Genomic DNA, 19,097 nt, shown 5'->3' with positions numbered 1-19,097 from the left:
AAAGAAAAGTTGAAGAGGTGTAAGGAGAAGGAAACAGCGCCATCTACTGGCTCAGTTGCATCAACACACAGGACTGGTGCTTCACATCCTTCATGCTTCTCCAGCGACTCATCCCCTGGTTCCAGACCAGGGCAGGAGGAAACTCACTCACTCACTCACTCACTCACTCACTCACTCACTCACTCACTCACTCACTCACTCACCTCCACTATTCATCGGGGGATCAATTAGAACTAGAGCCGCACTCACTGCGAGCGAGAGAACAGGGCTTCTGAGGCCCAGAAACACAACCAGAGGCAGGACCCAAATGCAACGACCCACAAACAAACTGAACAGACAGGTGACAATAATCCAACTAACGAACAATGAACTGTAACAATTGCAGAGAACTCTAGTCTCTGGCCCAAACACTTCTATACACAGGAAGTCGTTAAAAAAGGGCTTCACTATTATTACTGTTATCATTATGACTGTTGTTGCTGTCAATATTATTATTATATTGTTGTTGTTAGAACAATTTTTGTTATTGTGGTTGTGTTCAGGATGTTCTTTTGGCTCATGCAGAGTTCAAAGACCCTGAAACAGGAACTGGAATTGAAGTGGGAGTAAAAGAAGTAGAAGTCGGCTGGAGACAAGTGGACCATGGTCTCCACCACCGTTGTCTGTGTGACTGTTAACGCTTGTGTTCATAACGCCTCAGGTGCCCATCGTGGAAGTTGAACACAACGCTGCATTCACTGCGGGAAGGTCTAAAGGAGGTAGCTGGTAGCAGCTGCTCCACTGTCTTTACTCAAGAAGACACTTGAACACGTCAGTTCCATCTGTCTTCTTCAATCTTATTGTCAACTAAGATTATAATTTCCAACTTTTGATTGACTGAATACACCTGACCATGAATATGTTATCTGGTCACAGAACCAGAGTATGGATTACAGAAACTAATAAACGTGCAATAAATAAAAAAAAAAAAAAGCTTCGTAGCTGCGTGTCTTTTTAAAGGATAAAATGACTGAAAGATTTCAAAACAAACACGTCTGTGTTAATCAGATAAAACTATAAATCAGGGCCTTAGAACTTAAAGACAGTGCAGTCTGAGCCGACGGGCTGCAGCAGAAACGTGAGGTGGCTGCATGAAAAACACCTTCAGTCTGTGATTGTTAATTCACTTCAACTTTTATTTATTTGACAAAAGCACAAAGAAAAAAAATCATTGATCAAATCAATTAGATTAACTAAATATAAGGAAATTTTGAGTTTGATGCTGCAACACATTCAAATAACAGGGACAGGAGCGTGTGTTACCTTTTATTTAATTACATTTTGATTGTTTTGTTACTTCTTGTTGTCTGGGCGAATGTCAGGCTTTTCCCATCGTGAGGTGTGAGGTGTCTTTTGAACTGTTTGCAGCAGCAGTGTCCAGTAATAATGAAGAACCCGACTCTGATCATAGCAGCATGACCCAACGTTTTCATTACTGAACTGAGCCTGTGGTAAATCACACACATAAAATTCTTCCTGTGACTTCTCTCTACTCTTCCCAGCCTGTCAAGGCAGATTGCCTGTGGCTGCTTATGTGTTGTAATAATGAATAATGGGGGTTCTCACTGTGTAAAAGTGTGTCATGCTATGAACATTATAATGTACTGATGTTTTACATCCTTTGAAAAAAGTCTATTCATCATTTTTTTTGGTTGTGTCAATCAAACTCAAAATTTACTTCTATTTACAAAATACAATTACATTGGTCAGTGGAAACAATATTTTTTGGGGCGAAAACAATTCTAACTTTATCACCAGCAGCCAATTTAATGATGCTTCTGTGATATGGCTGAATTCTGGGATGCAGGGTGTCGGCACCTGCAGTAAATGTTGCTCATATATGATCTGGTCTTTTATTTGAGTAGAAAAATACAGTTGATAACTAATGTGTAGACATTTACTAGGAACAGGCTTTTAAAGAATCTTCACCTCCTGCTTCATCACATGACAGATGTCCCCATTTGTCACAGACAGTGTAAACATTGCATGATAGACCTCAACCTCTCACACAGGTGTTACGTCTCTATTTTGCTGCCATGTTCAGAATAATGACAGTAAATAAAACCTGTCACTGCCTCCGTCCTTAGTAATGAACCAAACAGTGATACAAAGTTAATACACATCTGTACAGAAGAAATACTCTCTTGCACACTATGAAGACTTCAAATCAGTGCTAACGACAGTCAGCGGTGTCTCAAAGAGTGAATGTTTAATGTGTAATTAGTTTATTATTTCACATATGGGTCTTGGTTTAAAAAAAGAATGATCATTTTAATAAATCAGCAATTAATACAAACCCTTTTTCAGCAAATCACATCAAACTCAAAGTCATTGAAAATGTCTCGTTGATAAATAAATCACATAAATAAATAAAGACTTAATTTAAATAAATAAATAAATAAATAAATATACTTATGTACAATGAATAGATGCACAGTAACTCCTGAAACAATCCTTCCTGAAACAGAAATACAGACCAGCTGGGACCATGCATCGTCTGCCACTCAGCCCATTTCAGTGCAGTCAATGATCAGTTAAACCAGACACATGTCCTGTGCTGCTGCGGAGGCATTTGGCACAACGTAATACTGGCTGACGCCGACATCCATCCACGAAGTTGGCAGTTTGCGCGTCTCGGGTCACGCGAGAGGCAAAGAGCAGCACAGCAGCGCAGCAGCATCCGTTTCCATTAAAAATCCGATGGGGGGGACGGACTTCACCACTGGCTCTAAAGGTGTTTCGTCTGTGGCATTAATATACATTAATGGATAAATTCTTTCTACCCAGAGTCCGAAATACAGGCACTGGTTCGTATGAGTTCAGCAGTACGAAGGCATAGTGTATGCGAAGAGGAGCCTGGTCCGAGCTGGATGGAAACCTAAGACACAACCTGTTCCAAAATACTAACTGTGGTTTTAATGACCTCTCATCGTGTTCTTCAGTTACTACTGTGTGGACAGACCTGAAGAACGGAAGGTGGAATATCAGCAAAAACCTCGGTTTACCACTAAGAAGCACCTTTGGACTAACGTGCTGGGTTGACTGAGAACCTTCATCATTTTCCTTCCTGACGGTTTAATATTTCTAATTGCTCGCTTCTCGTGTTTCAATACAACTGGACAAAGAACAGAACTAAAAGCAACCGTAATAGAATTCCACTACCGTCAAATAATTTAATTCATTTCTTTATCAAAACTAAAAAGGAGGTTTATCTGACTCTGGGTTTGTAGTAAAGAAAAGTTAAATCATTGTTGAAAGCTTTCACATTACCAGAGCTTTTAGTTCTGAGCTCTTTGTTCCGAGCTCTTCGTTCTGAGCCTTCCCTGTAGTGGAGCCGTGAGAACCTTAGCCAGGGAATTTAAAACCTTTCAATTTCAGATCCCACATTCATCGCGACTCTGAAAAGCATTTTATCACCAGCATAAAACCAAAATGACCCTCCAGCATATAATTCAAACGCATCATGCACGTGTCTCCTTTCCTCTGGCTCGTTTCCCACTCAAAAAGCGCCACTTTCACGGTTGACACCAAGTTTCTCTTCTGAGCTGTAAATCAAATCCTGTTTGTACAACAAAAAAAAAAATGAAGAGAGCAGAGAAGAACTGACGCAACCAAGCGTGCAACCCAACACAAAACAATGTAAACAGTTGTTTCTCAGAATTCCTTCTTCTTTTTTTTGTTTGATTGTTTTTGATTTCTGATAAGACACAGAAATGGAGAAGAGGTGTTGGCGTCCCTAAAAGACGGAAACCCGTGAGTCTATGTCACACACACAGAAAGGAAGAGAACAGAGCCGTGTCCCATCTCTCTCGGAACCTTTGACACCTTCTTGGAGGAGGGGAAACAGCCGTTATTTACAGAGTGATGGGAATAAAACTGTCAGCGCTCATGGTGTTGAGGGCTAACATTTGTTCCACTTATCATAAACAGTATGCGTGAGTGTATTTTACAGTGTGTGAGCACATGTGAGAGTTCCGTCGTATTCGCTCAGACGCGAGTCTCCAGCTCCCTCCTGATATCTTCTCTGCGCTGCGCATGTCGCCTTGTCCAGGATCCTCTAAAACAACATAAACCAACTGCTTCTTCAGTGAAGCCCTCGACCTTTCGTTCATTCTGAAAACCCGCTGTCAGACAAGACGTCGCACCAAGCTCGTCGCTCCCGCATCTCCTTAAGTGAAGCTCAAGCACTATCCCATCAACCCGGGGTCACCCAACATGCTGCCTCTGTGTCCGCCTGCCTGGATCAGTACAATCAGTGGGGGGTGGAGGTTAGGGAGGGGTGGGACGGGTGAAGTGGGTCAGTGTGGTGCAGAATAAGCAGTTCAGCCTCCTGGTTAGCATTTGGGAAAATGACTGAGGATGAGTGAGAAGGCAGAAGATTGAAGTGTGGCGGTCGCTGTGTTGACAGGACGGGCCTGCGACCCCTACTCAATGACCATGCAGTGGGGCAGGTGCTGGGAGTAGTACTTGAAGAGCTCAGCGGTGGCTCCGGGGCAGTTGGTCAGCTCCAGTTCTTCCAGCTCCTGCAGCTGAATTAGGCCTGACAGACCAGTAGTGGTCAGCAGGGGGCAGCCTGCGTACGACAGGAAGAGGAGCAACACGATCATGGCACCACTGTGGATGTGGAAACTGAGCCATGGATCAAGAACCACCTACAAATTTGAAAATCCTTTTTTGGAATAACTCATCAATCAATCTATAGCTTTAGGTGGTTTTATTTTGTTATTATACAACAATTCAGAATGTAAATCAAAAATACCCAGTCCAGTTAGCACTAGGTGGCAGCACAGATACTGTATGAACCACTAGATGAGGATATGAACTAGATGTACAGTGACAAAGTCACATTAGATGCATACAAACATTACTGAGATGCATGAAACCTTCTGGAGTTATGTAATAATGAAAGCATCCCACCTGCAAGAGACAGTAGACGAAGACTCCTCATACTAAACAAATGCTGCAATCCAAAGTCCTGCACCTGCAAACACACACACACACACACACACACACACACACACACACACACACACACACACACACACACACACACACACACACACACACACTTGTTTGACTACCATAATCTCAACCACCATTTATTTGACCATATATTAATATGGGTACAGTCTTATGGTATATATGTTTCTGTACGTTGCTGCAGCACATGTGTAACTAACATAGAAGGCTGTTCTTCTCTTTCAGTAGTCGTAGTTTACTTGGTAGTAAACAGAAGAACACAGCGTTTGTCCACCACAGCACAGAACAGACGGATCGTAGGTTTTTCTGAAGTGTTAAAGACGCCAGCAGCGAAAAGCAGACTGAGGTCTGGGATCTACTGAGCTGTTCTTCACATCTCTGTGAGCGAGCAACTCGTCAGTAAAACTGTGGCGACCTTTAATAATCACGTCCAACGGCAAACGATAACGGTTATGAACTCGTGTTAAACCACCATGTTATACAAACATTGTATCAGTGATGAGGGAATTGAAGCGTTCTGAAACTTTGATTCAGCTGATGCAACTGATTCAGAATCACATGTTGCTGGAGGAATCTACAGTACTGTGTTATAGAAACTAAATAGAACCTAAATAAATGGTGCCAAGTGCCAAAATAACGTGATTAAACTAAATGTTTTGTATACATGTGTATGTTACCTGACAGCACCAGCGCAGATACAAGCCTCTTAACGATGACATGGTGGACAAGTAGCCCAGACCGGTGTCTGTAATCCGCACACACCTGAGAGCAGCACAACACACAACAATACACTGAACTGGTCAAACAGCACCTACATGCTTTTACAAAAGTCGATGTGTTTTATGTTCAAATCTGTGAATTATTTATTCACTCAAACCTCATTTTTTCTGACAAATGTAAACAATCGTTTTCAGCATTTTCTCTGAAGAACTTGCAAACGTAAGCAAGTTAATTTGGAGTTTCGTCCATATGTAGCATCACAGTGTGACAAGACTGAAGGCAAGACTGTATCAACACAAGTGTCCTCTGAGGCCTCACGTCACAAGTCGATCACTCCACTGTATGAGGAGCCATCTCACACAGATACGCTTCTCTTCCATCCATCCAGGTATATCCAGGTACTGTCATGAACTAAATGACGAACTAAATGTCTCAGCCCAACAATCCCACCACCAACACCTTGACCGTTAGTTCTAAGGTTTTAGAGGAAACGATACACATTATTTACATTCATGGTATATTTGGCCCTTAGCTCACATATTGACTATGTCCATAATTACCATAATTACTGTAGACATGTATATTCTGCACTTACTGCTTATTGCTAATCTGATTAGATGCTAAACTGCATTTTGTTGCCCTTTAGTTGTGCATGTGTAATAAGAATAAAGTTAAATCTAATCTAATTTCAACTAATCTAATCCAATCTAATCTAATCTAATCTCATCTAATCTACTGGGTTTTTCTGCCTTTGAGTAATTGTTTCCTTAAGTACATATCAGTTAATCACATAATCAGTCTATTACCAGGTCAGTATTAACAGGGATGAAAACCACTGACCTGTCCAGCACAAGTTCTTCCAGCTTGTGCAGGTCACAGGCGATGTACTCCAGGGCCATGTCAGTGATCCGAGGGCACCAGGACAGGTCCAGGCTCCGCAGCTTGCGCAGGTTTTCGGCAACCAGCTCCACGCCATCGTCAGTGATCTTAGAGCAGCCAGAGAGGCTGAGGGCAGTCAGGTTGGGCAGGCTGTGCACCATGTTGACCACACCGTGATTGGTGATCTCCCAGCAGGAATGGAGCCGCAGAGTGTGAGTGGTGTAGCCCTGAGAATGAGGAGCAAGCGACAGTAGATGAAGCCTAGGTTGTTTCACCACTGGGAATCTGAATTTTTAGATCAAATGAAGGAAGTTCATGGAGGTATATGCAGAGTTAAAGCACTGTTAAGTGCAGCTTTAATGATTTATCATGCGTTATCTGCTGACTTGTTGTCCTCCCACCTGTTTGGCTGTGAAGTAGGCCATGGCCGTGTCAGTGACATGGTAGGCCTGCAGGCTCAACTCTGATAGATTAGGCAGGAGCTGTGAGATCGCAGCTATCGCGTCATCCGCCACGTTGATGCAGTCGCTGACGCTAAGGGAGGTTAGCCGAGCGTTCAGGCTGGACCACAGGCCGGCCTCCGTGAAGTCGTTGCAGCCTGACAGCTCCAGGTGCATCAGGCCTTGCATTTGCTCCAACATGACCTGGAATGTAAAAGTCCCCAGGTGCCGTTATGAAGCTACATGCTGAGCTGTGGTTAAAGTTTACAGTGTCGTAATCTCAAGTGTCATTTAAAGGTTAGACATTTTTAGGCATCTTTGGAGACAGGAGTTTCATAATAAGAAAATTGTGTGCTCCATGTAGTTTTGAGGTGCACTTAAATAGTGATGAACAAATTAGCACCCTGCAACAGAAAAATCCATATATAGATCATGCAGCCAACATTTTTATGTTTCTCCATGGCAACCATCCACTCATCCCAGAATAGCAGCCTAGCCTAGCGAGTATGAAGAGAAACACTCAAAACAAAAGTAAAGGACAGTTTATAGAGGCGGTTGTGTAAGCATCCCACTTAGCATTTCACTTAGCATCCCACTTAGCATTTCACTTAAACTGTGGTGGCCAACAAAGGCTCTATTTGCACAGAGTGACAGCAAAGCGCAAATGCTACTGAGTGCATCAGTATTTTAGTTATAGTGTGATCACCCTGAACTGCACTGATGGTGAATTTAGTTTCACCAGTGAATCACATGGGGTGCTTCCTGGATCCTGGAGGAATTTTTTATATAAAAGAAGATACATACTTTCAGTCATGCTATTGATCTGAATCAAATCATTAACAGCTACTGCCAAAAGAACATCATCTATCAACTACCACTAATTATTTGTAATGAGGGTGTAGTATAATCCTCTTTAGAAACTCGGATTTCTAGGATTTATTCAGGATCAGACAGGTGATCAGACAGACAGGTGACATGGACACATATATGGGAGGGTGAGACCACTGGCTACGTGCTGAGAGGAGTCATATAAACTGACCTACATGCCAAATAAAAGCCTCAAAGAGGTTACAGTCCTCATCAACTAACGAGGCGTGAAGAAACTGATCTAGGTTGGAACAGAGCAACCAAAACATCAGTGACGTCACATTCCTCGCGGACGTCACTGCGGACGTCATTTTTGACTCAGCAGTCAGGACTGTTCAACCTGCAGACGTCCACTGTGCGATTGTCACGCTGAGAGAGAACACGCGGAACCAATCCAGCTTGTAGACCTGTGCCAGTGACGCGACACAAGGAAAACCAGAGCTGGTGGTGGATTTCTGGAGGCAAACACATCATCCACACGGGTGAACATCCAGGGAAAGGAAACTGGACTGGGAAGATATCACAGACACACTACAGGAAGGGCCAAAGTAGGTCCTCTGGAGCAGATGGAGCACCATTAAAGATCATCTTTGACTCTATGGTGCCACAGTCATCTTTTATGGAGTGGTCTACTGGTGCTGTGACAACTGCAGACGGGAAAAGGCTGGATAAGCTCAGTCCTGGAAACAGTGCATGAGATGGGAGGAAAGAGCATCTGAGCGAAGCGAAGCTATCACTACCACTTGATGTACGAGTCCCACCCCCCTGTACAAGTGACATGATGATATGTTGTAACTCTACGGCTAAATGTCTCTGCCTGCTGCTGTTGGACACACATATATGTGAATGCAGCAGTAGATATGCTTGGTTGAAAAGATGGTAAGATTGTATTTGCAGAAATTATAACACTTCATCCCTTTGGTGCATCAAAAACCATCATATGAGCTCTAAACAACTTAACCTATCTAACGTGGCAATGTCACAGGAAAGGATCTGATGTAAAGCAGTCCTTTGATGCAGGTATCGAAGCTGTTTATGCAAGAATTTTGCAAACAATGTTTATTATTGTGTCATAACTTTGAGGAAACAAAGGATCATAGGGATCCACTAAATAGACACAATCGATGGGTAGTGATCAAAGTACATCTTCTCTGCTTGAAGGCGCCTCAGGGCCGCGTACTAAAGCAGACCTACGTTTTCCAGCTCACCACCGCCCAAAGCATGGTTGTCAGCAACACATCTGAGCTGACACTCAGGACGACAGCTCCCCTGTCCAGTGACATGCCTTGAGTGGATGTGGTCCATGGGTTTGAGCGCAAACCGATTAGATGGGCAGGTTTGGGCATTAGAAAGTGAAATAAAAGTTTTGTAAAATGCATAAACCCTTTGAAAGCATGTGACCTGTGTGTGTTCTTCTTACCTCCAGACCGGCGTCTGTGATGGTGGACCTCTTGAGGCTGACGGAACGCACTCCCTTCTTCGACAGTGGGTAGTTGTCGATGAACTCACAAATGTCCAAGTCTGACACCCCCACTAAACAGAACGACTGGAAGCCGCGCAGAGCGAAGGCCTGCAGACTCACAAACTCCTTCTCCCCGTTGGGCAGCATCGCGTACAGCTCCTTGGCGTGTAGGATGGGCGTCACGCCCTCCCAGAACTTGGGCTGGTACAGCACCTTACGCCACGTTTTGCATACCTGCGCCAGCACACACTTTTCTGCTGTGGTGAAGTACCAGAGCAGTCGATTAAGCAGCTTCTCGTCGAGGACGAGCTGACGCTCCAGGAGAATGGGTTTGGGCAGAGTGAGGGGGGGGAGCTGGCGAAGGCTTGGCTTCAGGCCTACTAGGGGTTTACCGGACTCCAGGTCAGAACCCAGGAGGGAAGCTGCAGAGTGGGGCATGCCGGGGCCGTCCAGGTGGTGGTGGTGGTTGTGGTGGTGATGGTAGGGGAGCGAGGACGGAGGAGGAAGGATGGAGGGCACCGAGGACGACTGGCAGAGGCGGTTCTTGGCAGCGGGCGTCCCTTTGGTGATGCTGGCGCTGCCCAAACCATTGGGCTGGCTGGACGGCAGCTTCACCATACCGTTGCGAGTCACACAAGGAGACTTCAGCTCACTGGGGCTGGACATGTTCAACATCGGGAACCTGGAGAGAGAAACAGATGCACAGATTAATAATACATAAGTGGCTGGTTTCGTTTTTACACATTTCATGGACACAGACTTGGATAAAAGTGCTGATATCTTTCCACAAGGCCCACGACACCATGTCGATTATGCTAAGCTAAAATAAACTTGATATTGAAGTGGACACAGGGGCTGCTGTTGACGTTGACGTGGTGTGTTGTACGGAATACATAAATAAATATATTAGTTATCCATAGCCATATAGACATTCAGCAGTTCAGACATAATATATTTTTAATAAAATATATAATAAAAATTCAAAGTTTTTTGTTGTGTACAGAACTAATGCTGAAGCTATCGGATTTTTTTGTTCTCCAACCTTATAAAGGACCCAGAACTGTTGCATAAGTATCATATATCTGGCAACACTGACTGGAGTTCTAAGTTCTTTCTATCTCAATAAGTAAAGGCTTCCAACATAGACATAGACAGGTGCTGCTTGTCCACAAACAACAATGCAGTTCATTGCATTCGGATAGAACTGAATCTGGGCAGAAAAACCAGCTCCACTTTGCTGGTTCTGAACCACCTGCATGTGTAACTGTGAGCAACAACATCAGCCTCAAATCACCAAGACTTTGGTTGTGAGGACACACATGGCTGTGTTTCACTGCCGACTGTTGAACTCTTCATCAGCTTGTTGTGTGGACGAGCTGCTGGTCTTTTGTTGTTTGCTTTCAGCAGAGCTGGACGTGGTGGTGAAAACACATCCCAGTGTAAACGGACGCTGCGGCCCGTGGCCCCCGCTCGCCCGCTCCCTGTGATCTCACTGTATCAGCAGCGGGAGGACGGTTCACAGCTCAACTCGCTCAGTTATGTAACGTGCTGACTATAGGGCTTCACACACAACAGCCTCTCTTTGTCCCACAACCAGCTGCATTATCAACATATGCTGCGTTCGTGTCCCATGTATCTCCTGTGTGCAGCCTCTCTGTCTCCATGTAGTATTCACATCGTTTTACTTGTGTACGGCGTGTGCTGTGTTTGTTGTGTAGCAGATGTGAACGGGCTCATTCGTTACATAATCCTGTAAAGTTATGAAGCATCCAGCTACAGCACATGAGAAACAAAGGCAGAAGAGCAGAAGCCAGATGGAAAAGATGTCCACCAGAAGTCACAAGCCAGACTAAAATGAAAGGATGCACGTTCATCATAAGCTGATGATCACATTCAGTAGATACATCCATGCCCCTGTCTGTTACATCATGCAAAGAGGGACTGAAGTCAGTCATACAGGCGGTCAAAGTCACATCCAGCTCTCTTTAAAATGAAGTCTACTGAAATATTAAAACCAAAATTATACTTCAAATGCAAAACTATTGAATCCAGCTCCACCAAAACTAGCAGATTGTGTGTATCTGTTCTCTTCATGAGCTGTGTGAGTACTTTTGGTTGTCTGTGACTGTCTATATATTATTTATACACCAACATAACCATCAATGCATCAGAGTTTATGTGATATAGTGAAAATTCATCCACCTCAGATTTGTCACTGACAATTAGAAGAGATTGAGCAGCTTTCATGCTGATCACAGGTCAGTTTGTCTTTGGAGGCGTTCTCCTCATGGGACCAGTAACTTGTTTGAATGCTCCTCCGACGGTGAGTGTATTGATACTCAGGCTCATGGTCTCAGTTAAGGGTCGTATAGTACGCCTGTAACACTCCAGCACTCCTCATTAAACCTCCTGTTAAGTGGAGCGTAAGTAAGATCGTAATGCATGCAGGAGTTAATGACTCCCAGTCGCACCAATCAGAAGTTACTGGTGTGCTGTCTAGGTGGTGTGAGGCTAATGATGTGCGTTACATACTGTAGAAAACTGGCTCAGCAAGAACAACACTGGGTTTCTTTTGAGAACTGTAGCCAGGTTGACTCAGAGGCATAGATTTCATGTGTGTCCTTATCAATTTCAGCACCAGTGACTTCATGAATTTACCAATAAAATCCTTACCACTAGAAAAGAAAAATGCTCAGTCACAAACGACTGATGATTGTGTTCAAAAGCTTCAGATTCTATAGTAAAACTTTTTCCCCCATAGATCCAAACCTACTGTAAAAACATTCTCTACACCCAGGAACTTTAGCAAATTATAGGCTGGAATAATCTGTATGAGGATTTCCAGAATTAAGATATGATTTAGATCCTGTTTATGTTATGTATTTGTATATTGTATAATACATATGTATATGTATTGTTTATTATTAACATTATAAACATGTTATTATTATTTTACAATAAAGATTTATTGTTCATTGTAAAAATTGCCCAGAGCTGTATATTGGAGGAAAGAAATATCCAGCACACAGATAGACGACCCAAGAAGAAGAATGAACTCATCCTAAGGTCCAGTATCAGCAGTGTTTGTCCATTTAAAATGCAAAGGTCACTCGCTCGGGCAGAGGAGACGCCTAACGAGTCTGCTGTTTACAGGTGAGAGTTCAAACCAAACCACAGGGTAATTCTGTTGTCTCCAAACAGCAAATCTTTCTGCTACTGATGAAAGCACCTGGAGTGAAACAACGTGACCTAGAGGAAGGAGTCCAGATGCTATGACTCAACCTCCAGAGGTGTGGCATGAGATCAATGAACTTGATACCCTCCAGTGAGCCTGTTCCTTCATTACAAATGCTTTACAGGAAAATATTTAACTTTTTTATGTTAGATTAAAAAGACTCTTTGAAGACAGATTTAATCTTGCTAATGCAGCACCTTTCTGTCATGTTCCATCACTAACAAGACCGTGGTATTAATGTGAGCTCGCAAGAGTCTGTGACTTCATCCTTAGTGTCCGTTGTCATCTTTTACTGTGAAATATCTATGTAATATACCTTTACGTGTGGCAGATGTGTAGTAGGTGTGTACTAATACAAACAGTGCTGTTTCATGTCATGCATGTTGCTACTTAGCTAGCTAGGCTAATATCCATGCCTGTGGTTGCCAGGTTGGCTGCGTGAGGTTTACACGAAGCCCACTCCACCCTGAAGCGGTGCCACTGTAGTTTACTGCACCCAGAAGGTTTAAACCTTAAAAGCTGTGAAGATTCTTGGTTCACGTTCGCCATTTTGAACTGACTTCCCTCAGTGTGGAGCTAAACAAACCTTAATGATGTCACTGTTGCACCTGGTTTATCAGTTGGCTCCACCGGCACGCGCTCACTGATCAGCAGACTAAGCCTCGCATCTGGTTCCAACACAACAAATACAAAGTTTTCAAAAATACTGAGAGGATTCTACCAGCATTTAAAACTATGCAGGGACGTGTTAACTCTGTTAATATGACAGGCTTCGTGGCTGGCGAAAGCTGGCGGAGAATCCAGAAGAAGACACGGAAAATATGCCGTTTCGTGAAACACCCGTAAAGAATGAAACAACGACGCCGCACGGGCGAGAACGAAAGACGTGTCGTCACTGACAAACGCTGACGTCATCGTGTTTGTTAATAATACGCAGCTCGATGCGGCTGATCGGCTCCGTCTCCCCGAGGCCCCACCGTACACAAAGGGCTGGAGCACCCAGCGCCATTGACCCACATCGCCCCGATCCCCCCGCACTATCCTCCGCCTCGTCGCGGGAGCCGCAGTTCGGATGCTGCTGCCACAAGCGAGCATCCAGTCATCCATCACCACAACACGCATGCCACACACGAACACGCACACACACACTGCACCCTGAACGCATCCTTGACGTCGGGCCTTTTTTTTTCGCAGTATCTCTTACCTCTTAGATGAAAATTCACTCGGGTATTAATCCATGATCCGCGCGCTGTGGTCGACGCTGCCCCGCGATCACGTTTCTCTCAACGCTGCGGTACCGAAATGGCGAAATAAATAATAATTGTGCGGCCGCCCTGCGCGTTGCGTTCTGTCGGGGCGTGAGAGGTCCGCCTATGAGCCCATAGATACAGGCGGAACGCCGAGGTCCAGAATCCCAATCAATCGACCGCACCGGGGAACCGAGTCACCGGCTCCGCTGGAAAACGGCTCGAACTCGAGCAAACGCGCGGCTGTGCCGTGTTTTCGGCCGCTGGTCCTCCTCCACAACACAGTGGCCCTCGCTGCTTGGTAATTTCTCCTCCACACGCGCACACGCAAAGCGCCGCAGCGTCTTCTCATTTAAAGGGATAGAGCTGGAGCAGCTGGAGCGACTGTGTCTGCCTCTTATGTAACAGCAGCGGCAGCTTCTGCTGGTTTGAGTCGGGGGTTGAAGGTATTTAGCATTTCTGGCAAAGTCGCGTTGACAAATTCATTTCTGACGCTTGTTGGTTGGTTGAAGTGAGTTTAGGTTAATGACCTTGGCACAACACACACACACACGCGCGCACGTCTGTTTATTATCAATGTAGAATCCAGAGCCACAGTAGAACAGTGGTTTTGTCCCCTCACACAGAGGGTCCTCGGTTTGAGTCCGACCCGGGCCAATCTATCTGGTGCTTCATTTATGATTCAATTAATATATATAAATATATATATAATTAAATATGTTTGTTGTTTAGCTCATCTGTAGATGACATTGCTGATTTACTTTGTTTCACCCAACAGACGTTAGTTCCCTTGAGCAACTAATACAAAAAGATTTCAAATTGACAAAAAAAAAAAATAAAACACATGCTAGGTGACAAATGTCCACTGCTTCAACATTCTGCTTAAATGAAATTCCATTATCTAGTGTGTTAGTGTAGCATCTGGCCTACAAGTAGAGCTGAAAGGAGATTAAATCTTTGGACAGAGGTTTAGTAGATATCTGACAAAATTGTTGGTGCACAAGCATAGTTCAGAATAGCCGAAGGATAATGAATAAAAATGAAAAAATTCTGAATTTTAAAAGTAGTTTGTGCGATTTTGATATAAAAAAGTACTTTACCTACTGTGTTTTCCCATATTCTAGTGTTTGTTTTCTGTTCTTGTCCCAGTGTCCCAGGGGACAGAGACAGTGTAGAGCAGCATCCTTAAACGTGGAAACCCACCTGGTTCCCTTTTCACTGATCTCTAGTTTGTTTGTATCCAAATTAAGTACAGTAGTTTGTGTTGTTTATAGTTGAACTGCTAGTTTTCAGTAATACTCAGATATTCTGGACAGTCCCAGTCTTTTGACCACAGCTCCACTCAAGGTATAGTTTTTACTAAACTTGACAGAATGTAAATTGTATATTTGTTCATGTATCCCATGGCCATAGTTTTCTTATGCATTATATGTTAAGGATATCTTCATAATGAGCTGCTGTGGCTTGATGTCAACTGATACCAACCTCCGTAAAGAAAAACACGTATTAGTCAAAAAAAGCCATCAAATCCGCATGAAGATGTGGTAGAAAATCGTTTTTATAGAAAATAACGAGCCCATAACTTTTCAGTTTGGAAATCAGATACAAAATTCAACAATTTCAACAGATTTTTTATACTGGCTTAATGTCAATCCATAGCTGATAATAACTATAACTGATAACTGATAAGATCTGTCACAGATGAGATATTATAAATGTGAGGAGAACAATTATTTTCTTTATTACAGAGTTTTATAGTGTCTTCATAATTTTCATAATCTTTCATTTCTAAGTGTTTCAAATGAAATCGTCCAAAACAAATAACTAATCAAGCTAATGTTCCTTGAAATGTCATACTTCCTGGGCTTTATCCTGTTATGGGCATCGACTCTATAACAAAGTGATGTCATCATCTTTTTCCCCTTTTCTAACTCTAGCTTTCTATTTATAGACTCTTAACCCCCACCCCACCAGCCACACAGACACACACACACACACAGTCACACAAAGCATCCACGAACACAGGCACGTGCCACACACCCAACCACCCACGCACACACACACACACACACACACACACACACACACACACACACACACACACACACACACACACACACACACACACACACACACACACACACACAAAGCAACCACCGTTATGTTTACATTTACACTTCCATTACTCTGTGTTAAATGGTTTGTCCCTCCATATCAAAGACTGACACCCATTAGCCTCAGTATAAGCTCATATTTACCTGCAGCTGCTGAAAGTGTCTCTCATTAACTGCTGCAAATGAAAGAGTCTTCTCTCAACTATATTGACCATGCAATAACCACCAACTGAAGTAAATTCACTATACAGCTCCAGAGGTTAGTGACAGATCAGGCTGATCATCCTTTGGAGGCTCATCAGCTCAAGCAACCACTCAATTTCTTCGTCATCGTTACCTGTCATTACTATTTCATCATGTCTGTCATCACCAAGCTCCCATCAGGAGTGAGGCTGCTGAGGTTTCACTGATGTTACCACTGACACCGTGAAAGAAAAGTCGGGTCTGAGGAATTTTAATGATCCTAATAAAAGCTATGTGAAAATAAATGAATGAGCCCAGAAGCCCAAACAGACAAACACATGTGCCCTCGTATAAGAGCTTGCACTGCAGTGGAGATGAGTCAGCCACTAGTGTTGCCATAGTAACACTGCCTTTTTGCAATCAGTCTCTTAGTAACTGAGCAGTTGTGTGCACTATGGCAGTTTGTTAATATAACTACCTACTTCATTAAGGGGATACTAGAGCAAAGAAATTTTAAAATTTGAGGATGATTTGTTGAGTTGTTTGTTTAATTATGTGTGTTAGTTTAGAAAACAACCACTGGAGTCTGTCTGCCTTCTGTGGAAAGCTGAGGTTGGAAAAAGGCAAAGACACAACCCCATAATAGAGATACATGTAAAATACATTACAAATACCCACTAATGTCTAAATACAGTACGCCAGCAACATGGAGGTGCTCACGGTACAGAAGACGTCAGTCAGGAGTCAGTGACAGCCCCAGGTCTGTAACCTGTTGTGTAGCCTGGTGTGCCACCAGGTGTGTAGCCTGGTGTGTAACCAGGTGTTTTCTGGTGTGTAACCAGGTGTGTAGTCTGGTGTGTATCCAGGTGTTTTCTGGTGTGTAACCAGGTGTTTTCTGGTGTGTAACCAGGTGTGTAGTCTGGTGTGTAGTCAGGTGTGTAGAAGTCTGGTGTGTAACCAGGTGTTTTCTGGTGTGTAACCAGGTGTGTAGTCATGTGTGTAGTAGCCTGGTGTGTAACCAGGTGAATGCAGGTGATTAAGATGAAAGACAATAAAAAGTTACAACATATGAAATGATGAAGATGCATGAATTGCACCTCAGATGTCTCTATATTCTTGAGCACAGTGCAGCTGTAAAGGGGTTGTTTTGTGACTAAACCAATGAACGAACCACCTGGAGAAACTGACCTGCTGTCTGTGTGATATAGTAACAGGCCAGAGCCGTGCAGCGAGCACCTTCTCCTGGTCCACGATAACCTGGTAACAGAACATGGCTGGATCATCGACGGCAGTTTTCCATTTGCCCCCTTGTTTCGTAACTCGAGGTCTGTGAACATGTTGGTCACTCATCAGCAGGCGGTCTGCAGTCGGTCCCGGTGCTTTGATGCGGTGAAGGTCCTCACTCCCAGCTTCTCTCTGCTGCTCTGCCTCCCTGCCTTCGTGCCCAACGTGCTCCATTCACTTCTCTTCCACGGTGCCGTGCTAGTAAGCAGAGCAGGCCCAGCAAACCCACTCGCAGCAGGCTTCTCCTCTACACAGAGCCCCATGTGTTTAAATGTACTGACGTCATAGGTGACGCACAGCAGCCTGGATCGACCAGCTCCAACAAAGGCCTGTATACTCAGGACTGAACAGAGGTATTATTAGCCAGTAGAGGGAGAGTAGTGGGGGGGGGGCATGTTTGTCAGTGGGCATCAGAATAATGTTATTCTGTGTTAATGACGAAAAGTCGGAGCAGAGATGAGATTTGTAGAAAAGCATATGTTTGGACACCACATGACTTTAGGTAAAGTTCAGCAAACGTTGCTGTCTAGTTTGTGCAACAGTAACTTAACCCTGCTACACTTCAACATTGAATCAAAGTTGAATCAATCTATTATGGTTGAATGACCATTGGACTATGTGTTGATTTTGAAAGGTGAATCAACGTTAATGGGGCAAAGTTGATTCAACAAATCAAGCATTGATCAAACATTGTTTCTATGTTCTATCATCGTCACAAAAACACCTGACAATATTTTAACATTAATTTAAAGTATTTTGTTAACATTTTTACACCCATCAGCATTCAACGTTGTTTCAATCTTGCATCAACATAACAACAATAACTGACATCATTTTAACCATATTTAAACACTGAAGGTTATTTGAAGGTTGGTTGTGAGCCTGCTGGGAAGTGCAGGTTTCTGAAAGTGGTTGTTTTCAGTTTTAGATTTTGTGAAAAGAAGCAGTTTGTCTGTTGTGACCTTTCCCTGTGTGGACACACTTTGTTAACTAAGGACTGTACTAGTCACCCATCCTCTGAGCATATCTGTCTCCAGGCAGTGTTAGTCCTGAAGTGTTTCCTGGAGTTTCTTCTTTCTCTTCTCCCCTGGCTTGAGTGTCAGTGTCTGGTTTTAGGTCTTGTGCTGAAGTAACACACAAAGCAGCGTGAAGGTTATAGTCAGTAATATGTTATCTGTGATCTGTGCTTCTTTAAATGTTTAAATGAGAATTAATGTATGTTTCAGCATTATAGTTATTTCATTGTGTGAAATCACTTTACATTTTAAGGTTGTATGGTGGATAAAATAATGTTCAATCATGTTATAATTATCGATTGCTTCTAAAGTTATTTCATATGATCATGAAAAATTATTAAAAACCTGTATTAAAAAGGGTCTGTTTGTTTGTAGTGAAACCTTTGGTTTACACTGCGCATCAGATATGTGAAACGGGGAAGTATATATAAGTATATTGTGGAAAAAGTATTACAATTTTGTTATATACATTTAAAGAAAAAGTGGCATATTCTACATTGTTTATTGCTCGTCAATAATCAATAGAAAACCCTTTATTGGCTATTACTGCAAATGCTTCCTATAATTGCAGACCAGCTTTTTGCAGGTCTCCTCTGGTATATTTGCCCATTCATTTTTAGCGATGAGCTAA

General features: G+C 43.2%; 1 protein-coding gene across 2 annotated transcripts; it reads right to left on the bottom strand.

The window, feature by feature from the left end:
• Nucleotides 1–1,154: 1,154 nt before the first annotated feature.
• fbxl16 (F-box and leucine-rich repeat protein 16) lies at nucleotides 1,155–14,287 on the bottom strand. 2 transcript variants are annotated; one of them, XM_029159325.2, is made up of 7 exons: nucleotides 13,827–14,287; nucleotides 9,346–10,069; nucleotides 7,020–7,262; nucleotides 6,580–6,845; nucleotides 5,697–5,781; nucleotides 4,957–5,020; nucleotides 1,155–4,612 (listed from the first exon to the last, which is right to left on the bottom strand). In XM_029159325.2, the coding sequence occupies exons 2-7, from the start codon at nucleotides 10,060–10,062 to the stop codon at nucleotides 4,464–4,466; spliced, it is 1,524 nt and encodes a 507-aa protein (XP_029015158.1). In that variant the 5' UTR covers nucleotides 10,063–10,069; nucleotides 13,827–14,287; the 3' UTR covers nucleotides 1,155–4,463. The 2 variants fall into 2 exon arrangements, with proteins under 2 accessions (XP_029015158.1, XP_040927828.1); XM_041071894.2 differs by lacking the exon at nucleotides 13,827–14,287 and adding an exon at nucleotides 13,209–13,360.
• Nucleotides 14,288–19,097: the final 4,810 nt, after the last annotated feature.

The sequence above is a fragment of the Betta splendens genome, chromosome 8 (assembly GCF_900634795.4).
Source record: "Betta splendens chromosome 8, fBetSpl5.4, whole genome shotgun sequence".
Taxonomy (NCBI): Eukaryota; Metazoa; Chordata; class Actinopteri; order Anabantiformes; family Osphronemidae; genus Betta; species Betta splendens.
This window is presented reverse-complemented; position numbering and strand designations above follow the sequence as displayed.